The sequence below is a fragment of the Charadrius vociferus genome, unplaced genomic scaffold (assembly GCF_000708025.1).
Source record: "Charadrius vociferus isolate BGI_N301 unplaced genomic scaffold, ASM70802v2 scaffold586, whole genome shotgun sequence".
NCBI lineage: Eukaryota > Metazoa > Chordata > Aves > Charadriiformes > Charadriidae > Charadrius > Charadrius vociferus.
Genome location: NW_009648902.1, coordinates 788,979 through 801,574, shown reverse-complemented (window position 1 = coordinate 801,574; position 12,596 = coordinate 788,979). Strand labels below are relative to the sequence as shown.

General features: G+C 41.2%; 1 protein-coding gene across 1 annotated transcript in view; it reads right to left on the bottom strand.

Annotated features, from left to right (window-relative positions):
• Nucleotides 1-7,980: 7,980 nt before the first annotated feature.
• The window catches only part of LPL (lipoprotein lipase), a 23,118-nt gene continuing 18,502 nt past the window's right edge, over nucleotides 7,981-12,596 (bottom strand). The window contains exons 8-11 of the mRNA XM_009887211.1: nucleotides 11,966-12,086; nucleotides 10,976-11,158; nucleotides 9,727-9,831; nucleotides 7,981-8,702 (exon numbers count right to left, since the gene is read on the bottom strand). Of these exons, the coding sequence (XP_009885513.1) occupies nucleotides 8,657-8,702; nucleotides 9,727-9,831; nucleotides 10,976-11,158; nucleotides 11,966-12,086 (455 nt within the window). The 3' untranslated portion in view covers nucleotides 7,981-8,656. The remainder of the gene's footprint in view (nucleotides 8,703-9,726; nucleotides 9,832-10,975; nucleotides 11,159-11,965; nucleotides 12,087-12,596) is intronic.

The window sequence follows — 12,596 nt, the reverse complement described above, 5'->3', positions numbered from 1 at the left end:
GATTCATCAAATCCCTGTTCCAAATCTTCAAGTATCTCTTCCACAAAGAACTGAATTTATTTCCACTCACCATCAGTTTACCTAATATAAGGAAGTCTTGTCTGGCACACTGATAGGAGACACCTGAACTTAATGCAATGTTTACTCCATGGACAACTTTTTGTTCAGTCCGATATAGAGTGTACTACTTAATTCAATGTCTCTCTTCAAGGATTTAATATTCTTTGACTCATCTATAAAGACATTAAATATAGGACTCAAACTCAACTATATAAGATATGTATGTTGGGGTTTTTTTTCACTAATACTAGCCAAGCATGTAAAAGTTAGTCCTCCCAGCAACACACATACAAGATCTTGTAGGGAGAAATGTGTTCCTGCTTAACAACACTGTATGTACATGAGCAACAGCCACTATAGAAAACAGGACATGGAGTGAAGGGGATATTTTCTACAGGATATTTAAGGGTCCTCAAGATGGACAGAGGAAAGACTAAATAGGAGACAACTGCTGTATCTTTAAATAAACATACAGTGCAATCAACACAAGATGGTTTCACAGCTAGGTCCTCTTATTCCAATATGTTAGGTAATCAACTCATGGAGGACTTAGAAACACTTATCTTATTATTTCAATATGGTATTTTTCTCTTCCTGTCTGTGCTGGCTTTTAGACCAAAAGCTGGGGTTAAATGTAACCTAATAGGAACAATAAAAAAAGATGTCGCAGAGTCCTTAGAGAATAGCTGATGCAGGCTTATGTCCTAGCTGGCTGGAGGGGGAATAGTCTTGCAAAGAGTAACACACAAATCCACCAAGGGAATGGGACAGAGAGCATAGGGGCGTTGGTAGGAGGAAGGATGGTGAATTCTGTGAACTTGGTGAAAAGAGAAATGAAAGGAGAAATGGAAAACAGGATTCAGCAGCAAGCTAGTATAAGTTTGGGGAGAAGGTCGTAGAGGCTTAGTCATACCCATACAAAGATGCCCAAGCATCTGGTCCAAGCTTGGTAGGGAAATACAAGTTCTCCTCTCTTGTTATTTAAAAGCTACTTTTCAGAGCTCTTTGCCAACTTGGTTACACTTTGTCTGGAAGAAAATGCTCCCATGTAACCACAGTTATCACTACCTCTAAGATGGCCAGGGAAGTCTTGAAGGCAATGGAACTATTACCTTGACAGCTAACCAGGTATCATCATGGGGATCCTGTCAGAGAATGGCTGAAAAAACCTGAAGTGATAAGCAGGGACCAGTCACTTAGAAGAGATACCACCAAGTAGCTGAAATGTCTCAGAGAGAGTTGCTTGAGCACTGACAAAAAGCCCCAAATAAAACTTGTGTAGAAGGTTTGCCCTTGTGCCCTCTTCTGATGCCTCCCATGCAAATTCAAAATGATGCTTTCAAATGCAGAGGGGGAAAAATGACATGTAGTTTTGAATGCAATTGGGTGCTTAAGTCTTCCATTAAAAAAAATCCAGCCACAAAAATGCCATTCTTTTTAGGACCCAAATTTAAATCTACATGCATTAAGTAAGGGAGTAAAGTTACTGTTTAAAGAACGTTTCCCAGCATTTCCCTGATTTCTCCCCAGGGTCTTTAAATTCACTGATGTTAAAAGAACAAAGAACTACAGCAAGGAGCATGAACAGAGCTCTATAAATAAAAAAGAAAAGGAAAAAAAAAAAAAAAAGAGGCAAGCATCTTCCATTTCTTGAATCAGCCATTGTGTAGGCATTTGCTTACTCCATCACTGCTCTGTGCTCAGGAGATTAAGAGAAGACTGATATTGGAAGTAGTCTTTCTGTTGGACCGCGTGTGGTCTGTGACTCCTGTCTAAGGCCTGGGAAATAAAATCAGAGAGATTAAGATCTTCTTTTTAACCTTGTACTGAAAAACCTTGCAAGCAAAGGGCAAAATTTTGCCAAGATAAACAAGAAAATTTGGCTTAATTTTGTGTCTGGGTTATAAATACATAAAAAAGGAGGGAAAATTAGTCATGTATAAATAATAGCTCCATTACATTCAAGAATATGTGGGTGGGTGTTCTGGGTGGAATAATTTGCTAAGGCAGAGCTCTTCTTCCTTGCTTTTCATCTTCCTCTTAATTTATTCTTCTTGCTTAGTAACTAACCAGCTGAATATGTGCTTCTACTTTTTAGCCTTTATTTATATCTTGCTCTTCATTCTGTAATCTGGGTGATCTTTCTATAATGGGTCTTAATACTCTTTTCTTTAGGATTGGTTTGTTATGGACTAAAATTTTTTAATAGATATCAACACAGTGTAGAGCACTTAAGTGTATACCTAGCCTCAGGTACACACTTCCATTTTCTTGATATCAGGAGAACATGGATTTAAAATCAAGGGAATGCTTAATAGCTTTACTATGCTAGTCTTGGTATGGCTGATTTCACTACATTATGGTACAGTACTGTACAAACTGATGCAACACCAAAGGTCCCTCTTCCTCCTTGCCTTTTACACATTTCTGCTTGCTCTTTTTGCTTTTTTCTTTGTTTTGTTTTGTTTTGTTTGGTGTTTGTTTTGGTTTCTCTCAAAATTGATGCTGACATGTAACATAGTGCTCCAAAATTTAGACTTCTGTCAAGCCTCCTGGCTGTTGAACCTCTCTGCTACAGATCAAGAAAACACCTGCTCTAGCTATGCTATTTCCCATTTTTCATCTTGGCACCAGTGAAGAATTTAAGAATCAGTGTGACCATGCCTGGCTTCAGAGCAAGACCCAGCACGAGTCTGGAAGGGGCACACCCCCTGAGACACAGGGGTAGTGTCCCACACAGAGCAGTGAGCTGGAGTTACATGAGAGCATCTCTGAGATGGCTCCCATTGCCCATTGTGATGTCTGGACTGCCAGCAAGAAGCCCAAGGCAAACAGAGGGCTTTGCTTGGGATTGTCTTAGACTCATACCCTCCTACAGGATCCCCTAGATGTTAAATGAGGTATTATATGCCATGTTTTTCTCTCTCTCTCCTTTTTATTTCTTTTTAATTTTAATTGGGTGCTATTTACATCGCTGCAATTATGCTGTTTATTCTGGCATGCCACAGATAAGCCAGTCCGTACTGGCCAAGAGATGCTGGGAATATTTGTGAGAAGTCATCCAGAGCTGGTAGTTAAGGTAGAGCCTGAGAAGATCATGACCTGACATTGTATGCAGTCATTTTGATAAAGATATGTAAGAGGAGCAAAGGCAGGAAAGTTTGAGCTGTGCTTTCATCATTTTAAAATTGAGGTATCATGCCAAGTGTTAGGAAAGCACTCAGGAGCACACATTGTCAACAGAAAGAATTTTCCCAGCCTCAGTTTGGATTAGGCCTTACACTGTAAGAGCAGAGTTGGCCTTTTCACCAGGAGCACTATCTCAGATCCAGAGTCAGCCATAGGCAAGGTTTTTAATCCCAAGGGTTAAGGGAGCCTTGTACAGCAGCAGCCTCCCAGGTTGCGGGAGGAAAGCCCCCAAAGCTGCTGAATGCAGAATGCCACTAGAAGGAAGCAATGCCCTCATCAAAGCCTAAGGACCTGGCAAGGAAACCTTTTTAAGTCTTTTTTTTAATGCATCTTTTAAAAAATGTGGGTATTCTTAGCATCTTCTCAACCTGTTCTAGCATGGGAATCTGTTCCTACTGCTCCTCATTTCCATGGAGCGCCTGTGCATGCAAAGAAGTGAAGCTGGCACTGGCAGTCCTCTCTGTTTGGTCGTGTCCTTGTTTCACTATGTAGAAGATTCCATGTTTACAGCTAATTGTGGGTAAAAAAACTTTTGGTAGGTGGAGCAACGCGAGACGTGTTCTCACTTCCTGGTGCTTCTGAGGTCAGACACATGGCCAGTCAGGCTGTCTCACTGCTCACCGAGTGGTTCAACATGGTGGGGTGATGAACAGTAACAGAGACTCTCCAGAGTTATTGGTGAGAAGCGAGGCTAACGATATCAGGTTACTTCCCACAGGAAGGGCCTACAATGAAGAACATGGTGTTCATCTGAAATGAATGGTTGGGAGATTACATCATTGTACATACACTACACCCCTATGCTAACACCTGCCTACACCCAAAGTGGGTCTTTTTTAGCATCTGCTTTTCTGATGTGGATGCATTGTTCTGGCTGAGCTAACTTGAAATGATTTAGGGAAGCATCCTGAGCGTTGCTGAGCAGAGATAGCACCACACATGGATATAAAGGCATTGTTGAGACAAGCCCTACATGGGATGTTCTGCCAAATGGTTCCCTTCCCTTCCTCTTCTCATTTCCTTGTCCTCCTTCAGTCACTGGAGAATGCTAATCCTTTTATTTGTTTTTGTGTAAACTGGTGACTTTCCAGACCTGCTACAAAAAACACTTGACTGGAAGACTTTTCTGGAAAGAGGCAGCAAGAGAAGCTGGAAATTTGTTTCCTGAATGATATCTTGGTGGTAGTTGGATTGGTCCCCTTGGACCTGAGAATTTTAATATTGCTGTGTTTGGATTGACAGAGTCAGAATATGGACAGCTCTGTATTGACAGCTATAAACAAAAAGGAAAATACTACAGTTACTTTAATTTTTCCCTTTTATTGAAAATTTGTTCTCAATATCTGGTTTTGCCCAGCTTTAGAAACAACACATTTGCAATGTCTTGCTCATCCAAAGCAGCAAGCTTCTGACATTTTGTTCACAACACAGAGAAGAAAGCCAACACACAACTATATCTGAAGAAAGAAAAGCATTTTCCATAGCTAGTCATCACAGTTTGTGAAGGCAAAAAAAAAGCATTGGTATACAAAGATGTGGGATTTATACAGACCTTCATGTTTTCAAGGCTCGTGGAAATCAACCACCCACTTTACAGACATGGAAAGAGGAATAGTTTTCTCACTGCTTAATCAGTTGAGTGCTTTCTCAGCTTTTATAGGGGAACTAATCTTGGACTTCAGATGATAAGCTATTATTCTTGCCACTTGCAATCTAATATTTAAAGCATGTGCCCCCTTGATGTGAAACCAGGTGCTGCATTTCAGGCACTTATGAAGAATATGATGCCTCAGTAGAGGAGTCAAATCAGCTAACTACCAAACTGCTAATTGAGGAGACACCTACAGACAGCATATTCATTGCTGGTTCCAAAAATTTCTCAGAATGAAATATGTAGAAATAAAATCTAGGCACTCAGTTCTTGAGTCAGTACTTCCTTGCCTTGCAGGTACGTTGGCTGAAATCCTTTTCTTCACCCTTTCTTTCCAGCCAAGAATGGCTCTTTCTGCCTGCTCAAGCCATTGGCTAGCCATGGAGCAGTCTATCCCCCTCACAGCCCTCTCCAGAGACAGTGGGCAGGGTGAACAGGGACCACCACCTTTCCTGAGGTGGCTGGGCATTGCAGAACAAGATGCAAGAGTAACAGGTCTAGGGATGGCTCTGAAGGCTCACAAGGGAGACCTGGGTTCTTGTCCCTGCACCGGAACCTATTTCTCTGCTTTACCTAATGTGTTTAGCATACTGAGGCTGCTGTGGCTTTAAAATAGTAGTATCATGATGGTTTTAGGAGATGTGGCTTCAGACCTTGTCTTGTACAACTGTAGGAGTCCTTCCCAGTACTGCAATCTAGCTGCAGACACAGGGAAAGCAGCAGTGTCATTTGAACACCTGCTGCTAGCATTTCCATGCATTCCGTCTCTGCAGATTGTGTTCCTCCCCTGTCTTCCCTCTCCCATTCATTCCCCCAGTGTACTCTCTACCCTTCTTCCCCCCCCCAGTTCCTTCCATTTCCCTCTTTCATCCCTCTCCCTGCATTCACCCTCTGCCTTTATGACCATCCATTTTCTATTGCATAGCTCCCTGCTGCTTTCACAAGTGAGGCTCTGCTCCTGTCAAAGAGAAATCTCTTTGACCAAGTAAGTGTTGGAAGCAGTCTTCCAAGCCAACTCAGAGCTGCTCTGAATACTCTTAACTCTGTATGTTACTACAACTCTCCATAATTCTGACACTCCCCTTCCAAGGGTCTTTGTCGAGCCTTGCTGTGTATCACACAGAGCAAACTGTTCTGGTAACAACCTCTTGAGCTTAGCTGTGCTCACAACATGTGGGTCAAAGTGATTTTTTTTTTTTTCCACGTTTACTCCCATAAGCAGTAGTGGTGTTAAGGGACTGGTACTTGCCTCCTGTACCCACAGGGTCAGAACATCTCTATTTTGGTACAGTGAGAAGCAGAGGCACAGTTCTAACATTCCCCCCCCCCCAAAAAAAAAAAAAAAAAAAAAAGAGAAAAACAAGTCTTTTAAAGTAAGGGGTGTTCTTGGAAAGATATGAAACTTGAAAACCACAAACTGCAGGTGACCAGACACTTCTAATGGGGATACTTGCTAGCACAGTGATTCCTTGATACATGATTTTCACATTTCCCAAAAGGAAATGGGGGGAAAAAAAAAATCTTACCCTATATTTTCACCCCAAAATCCAAGTAAAAGGCCACAGCCTTCATATGAAAGATATACAGCAGATTCTTTCATCAAAAGGAAACTAATGACTTTGGCATCAGTTGAGAATTTTATTAAAACCATAGGTTTCCATTCTGTACAAAACTGAGGAGTTTTCCTTTTCAAAAAAAAAAAAGTATTAACGACATAGGAAATAATGCAGTGTAAGTGGTTTGTTGATAAAAATCTCTGAAAGCTATATACAGGATTAATACCACACAATTGTATTAATGTAGAGACTGTCAGCAACTTTAGCAATATATACAAACTACCTTTACACACATAAATATCTTATTTACAGCTAATAAATAACATCCAAAGCTAAATCATGTGTCCTCACGTACAAGAACCTTCACTATATTGTATCCAAGTTCTGTATGTGTTTGTATTTGATCCTGTATTAAGAGCACACCTGTTCAGACACTTTATTTCCAAAGAACTTAACTCTTAAGAGAAAATTGCAAGAAAATGTGAATTCAACAGGGAATAAATCATTATATTTATTTTTAGAGGTCTCAAATGCAGTGGCTCAATACTCAACCCCACCCTCAGTGACTCATCACATCTCTGCTGTAGTTTAAGGGTTAGGAAATCAAATGTGAGCAGTTCCAAAGTTATTAACATTCCAACATATTGCACTGTTTAAGACTTATCCCCAAATAAACTAGCAGCCATGGCTGGAACAAAAAGTTGTGCACATAAATGCATACATGTTGGTTTTGCTTTCAAGATGGGATGACATCAGAGAAATCACCACCTCCACAGTCTTGCACATGTAGGAAAAGGCTACAAAAAACCAGCATCAATAGCTCACATTACACTTCCCCAGGTGTCTACCTTCATGCCCTTCTGCCTCCCCAGTATTTTATCTTATAGAACTCTAACAAAGTGCTATTGAACCTCTCAGAGCACTAGAAAAATTATATGTTGCTTTAAAAAGGGGAAGCAGAATGCCTTCAATATATCTATTTTTGGCAACATGCAGCATGTCTAATTCAAGTGTTTTTCAGAGCATTCATTCTTGTGCATCACACAATCAGGATCCTTTTAACTGTCACAGTTCCTGCTCCTTACTGAATTCCACCTCAAGTCAGAAAACCAAGCAGCTCCAAGGATCTACCAGTGTATCACAGCCAAGCAATAAACCAAGGTGGGTCACTGGCAGTCACAATTGCAGTACAGGGAAGCATGAGCATGCTTGTCACCTGCCAAGTGGATTGACTTGCACCAAAGACTGCATACAGCAGCCACTCAAGTGCATGACTGACATTTGGTGTCAAATAGCAGAGAAACTGTCACAGTTTTGGCATATGGGACACAAGCAAGTGGTGGGAAAAAAAAAAAGACAAAATCCATTTCCTGCAGTTTCTGGTAGCTCAATTCCTCAGCAGTTCCTTATTTACACAGGTTGGAGGCTAGATGGTTCAATTTTCAATGAATGAAAACACAGATGAAAAGTTCAATGTCTGCATAGGACACTGGTATTGCTGTCTTCTCCTACAACTGCTGGGGTATTCCAGTGTAAGCTGCATAAAAGTATATAGCTTAACAGATCATACCTATTGCTAAGTGGCACTGGCATCTACCCCCAGTAAAACACATTCATAACCACAAACTAGAAAATTCATCCCCGTATTAAGTCAGTCCCTGACACGCAGCAAAGGTGTTTTTTTTTACATGAGAAACCTACTCATTTGCTAAACACACACTTGAAGACAATGAAGTCTAGCCACTAAACTGTCTGAAAATCCAGGTTAGCAAAGCCAGAAAAAAAAAAAAACACTTGTCCAGTTTCAGAAGACTCCTGAAAAGAAAGAAAAGCCAGGTACAGGGCTTTACTTCTCTTCAATAAATACTAGAAAATTGCTATAGAGGATTTGATGTCAAGAAGCCTTGTCACAAGGCACCATGATTAAGCAAAATTACTTATTCATTCCCAGCACTCAAGCCTTTGGCAAGTAGTTTTGCGGGTTTCTTTTTGTTTTTAACTATTTGAATAATGTATCTTTATGGTTAGTAACTTTGTATGCTGAGACTTCCTTACAAGAAGTCTCCTAAGATAGCTAGGAATAGCAGGCAAAAAGCCAGCAGTGGATAAATATTTCTATATATTTGGTTCTGAACATCCAGTCCATGGGGATGAACAGACTCTCCTCCTCCCCAGCATGGAAAAACTTCATTCTTGTCACTTAAGCAGATTCATGAGCAGAATTTTCTTTAGAGGCTTTCTTGGCACTGGGGGAAAGAAAAAAAAACAACAAAACAAAACAGACAGATAAAGCAAAGAGGAAAATGTAAGATGCTTGTTCCTTTCGTCTTATTTTTGAGACTTGACTTAAGATTAAAAAAATAATACTTAACAGGAAAATAATTTATGTACTTGGGCTTTTCCTGGCTGCTGCTTGATTTTACACGTCAGATACACAGAGCTCTCAAGGCCTCCCCAGGTCATTGCCCTGGAGTGAAGGTCAGCACACGTGCTTTTTTATACAGAACTAGATCTCAGTCTAGAAGTGTCCCCATGAGACCTTCCACACACAGCAATTGCACTAAAATAAATATAACCACTTCTCCAGATCAGACCTTAGTGGATGAAGTCCAAATACAGCTGGTCCCACATTTGAAAGTTTACTCTGGGTCAGAAAAATTATTGATCAAAAAAATTAAAGTGCACCAAGGGCTATTAAACAAAAACTCAATCTCTGATCCAAATCAGAGATGCAAATCTCAGGAAGTCACTCACCTGATGGTTGCCAGCAGAAAGCAGTGAGCCAGGGTGAGCACCTGCATATGCCTGCTCACTTGTTGTACCACAGCCTCTGAATCTGCTGCTGGCCAGCAAGGAAGGAGGGCTCTGGACTGACTTAGTATGGATGCTTCGATATTCTTCAAATTAAGTGTGTGTGGCCTCTTTAGATTTTATATTTTTTATATTTTTTATATTTTCCTCTTTGTGTTAGTGCCATGTTTGTAAACCCTCTCTAACAGTCATTTATACTTCGCCATCATATGAATGTGAAAGGCAGTGACATATTTGCTTTTCAGATATGCTAACTACCACAAAAGGAGATGGTTACCCAGTTAGGGTTTTTAAGCTGCCAAAGCTGCCATAAGCAATCCCCAGGTTAGTCCGAGTTGTGATGCTTCTGACGCCTTGAGAAGACTAGTGCACAAGTCAACTAAATTGGGACATTTTATTAGATCCTCCTGCTGCCAACTCAAGTTCCCCCAAACCAAAACCAACAGTGATCACTCATACCCTCCTCTCTTCCTGTTGACGGGCTGCTCCAAGCATTTCACAAATATCGCTGCCTCTTCTCCCTTACTGAGATGCGAGGTGCCATCTCGAGAACAGAACACCACCCTGTGGAATAAATATTGGACAATCACATGACTGAGACAGACATCTCTTCTTAACTGTAGGAACAGGACTAGTGCTTGGAAGTAGTCTTCATACTCTATTATGTGAGGCACTACTACCTTACAAGCCTCTAAGAAAATTAAAGAGTTCTGTGACAAAGGAAACACTGCAGGAAAAACTGGTAAACGCATTATGCATGGACCTCAAACTGTAGGTGTCACTTTCACTGGTCCTTAGCACAAAAATCTTCTTGTGGCTAAGAGCAGAATCTGTCTCTCAAAGTCTCTTGGATTTTTTTCACACTGGTCCTTGTGTGCCTTTACTGTCAGATGAATAGCCTTGGAAGAAAGCCTTACTCCCTCAAATGTTTGCAAACAAAGTAGGTTACCAATTCCAGCAAACCTGAGTAGTTGCTTTTCTATTTATCAGTACTTTCCCCACCCCTATATTTGTTCAGCTCTGATAACTGTTCTTTGATCAAGTGACTGACTTGTTTATTCAAAGGAGGACCGTGTTATTCACACTGCTGTACATAGGACACGGATACTCTGTTCTGGGTCCACTTTCTGCTGACAGATCTCACGTCTAGTGAATATGAACATTTCAAGAGATTCAGGTCAAAGCAGTTCAGTTCAGACTTTGCTGTTTTAACATTCATGCATTAGCAAGATCCTGCAACAGTCATGTGTTTCAGTTTTCACCCACTGTTCAGGTATTCAACTCCTATGAAAATCCAGCTTAACAAAGCAATGATTTCATGTGCAAACATGCTTTTGGGGGGATTTCTAAGAATCTCCTCAGCATGCCCTCCACAAGAAAACCTGTGCAAATATCCAGCAAGAGAAAGGAGGAGAGGAACTGCAACTACAAACAGATGGAGATCCTCTCCTGCATATTATAACTAACCTGAGGCACATGAGACAGTGGTATGCAAATGTATTACGTGGGAGTAAAACTACAGATTGCTGATCCCAGTGGAAGCAAACCTGGCTGACATAAATGCCAGTTTGGTGCCACTGCAGCCCTGATCAGCACTGCACCAATTTGTAACTGCTTTCCATGTTTTGTCCTGCCCTGCGAGATACCAGGGATTGGGAAACACTGTCAATTAAAACTAATGTAGCTTATAACAATCAAAACAAGTTACTTTTTCTGAGTTTCTCCTGACTTCACTCTGACTCTCTGGATGTCAAATGTAAAAGGAGTCCACCAGTCTGACCAGCTGAAGAAAGTGTCTTTCTCCCACTGCAGCTTCAGCATAAGCAGGTCACCAATGTCTACTTCTGTGTAAATCAGGAAGGAGAAGGTCTTATTTGAGGAGACTTCAGGCCTGTGGGTAGGGGAATAAGGAAAGAGGAGAAAAAAAGGAATTGTTGGACAGATAATTAAATTAAAGTCCTGGTTCTATTTCCTTTTATGTACTTCAGAGAAGAAGGAAACCTTCTCCATAGTTCTGATGGATGGAATAAGGGGAAAAAAAAAACCAAAAACAACACCTTGAACTTTTGTAGAGGCACAAGTAAAGCTTTCTGGAGCAAGGCTGGTAAAATCCTGGGATGGACTGCCAGGCAAGGGGTGCCTTCTCCAGCACTGGTGGCTCTCAGAAGCCAGAGAAGCACCAGCCAGGAACAGTTTAGGTTCCTCAGAGCAGAAAACAGACTTTGGTGCTTTCCAGCCCCATTCCCTGCCAGCCCATGGGCTGGAAGTACAGACTTCTTATTTGTACAGCTGTGGAAGCAAATCCCATGTCTCCCTCAGCTTCTACACTGACACCTTCAGACCCATCAGATAATTAACTCAGTTGCAGTCAGCTTTTAGGGAGCTTTAGCACAACTGGAATATGGCATAAAGATACAGAAAAGCAGAAAACAAGAAACCTGCCACACCAGAAAAATTGTTATTATGCTGAGCCACAGGTCAGACATCGTTTCATATTTCAGATCTCTCAAAGACAGCTCCTATAGAGCTTAGATCATTAGCTTCAGCAGTGGATGCATCCCCTTGATCAAGGACAAGAGTAGATTCTGGGACCCCATAAGATTTCTGTAGCTGAAGCTAGAACAAGCTTTTCAGCTGGGGCTTTAACAGATTTAGGTAGACTCAACAGTACATTGCAGTTGTTTCTGTAGCTACTCACAGTGTGAAGGCAATGTTCTCACTCTCATCTAGAGTGCCATAGAGAGATATCAGGAATGGCTGGTTTGTCTTGGTTGTATTAGTCTTTCCAAAGAAATGGATCTTGACCTGGTAATGAAAGACTGGAAGCACACAAAAGAAAAGGCCATTAGGAAAAAACTCAACCTCCAAAGAGACAGATGGTGACAAAACCACCCCAAACCCCCCATGCAAATCCTAGGCTGGAATACACCAACATCACTTAACTGAGAAATTTAGTTGCCTGCGGGTATCCAGGGAACTATTTTTGTGAGCAGGTAAAGATTAGGATGCAAGGAAATCATGATTAAAAAACACCTTTGCACTTCTTGCAACTAAACTCTGCATTTAAGTTCACTCTACATCTAACAACCACAGGGTCTGCAGTATAGCTTTCAAACCTTGCCATCCTTAACTTGAAACAAGTGAGCTGTGCCCTCCTCATACAGGAGCCTTGGTGAAAGAAATTCAACCCACTGACACTGCAGATTGAGCACCAAATGCCAACAAAACACTAGTCATGCAGCTGTTCTAACACTGCAGGAATGTGCCCTCGGATTGCTGCTCCAACACACAATGAGCATACCATGAGGTACAGTCAAAACTAGGGAAAG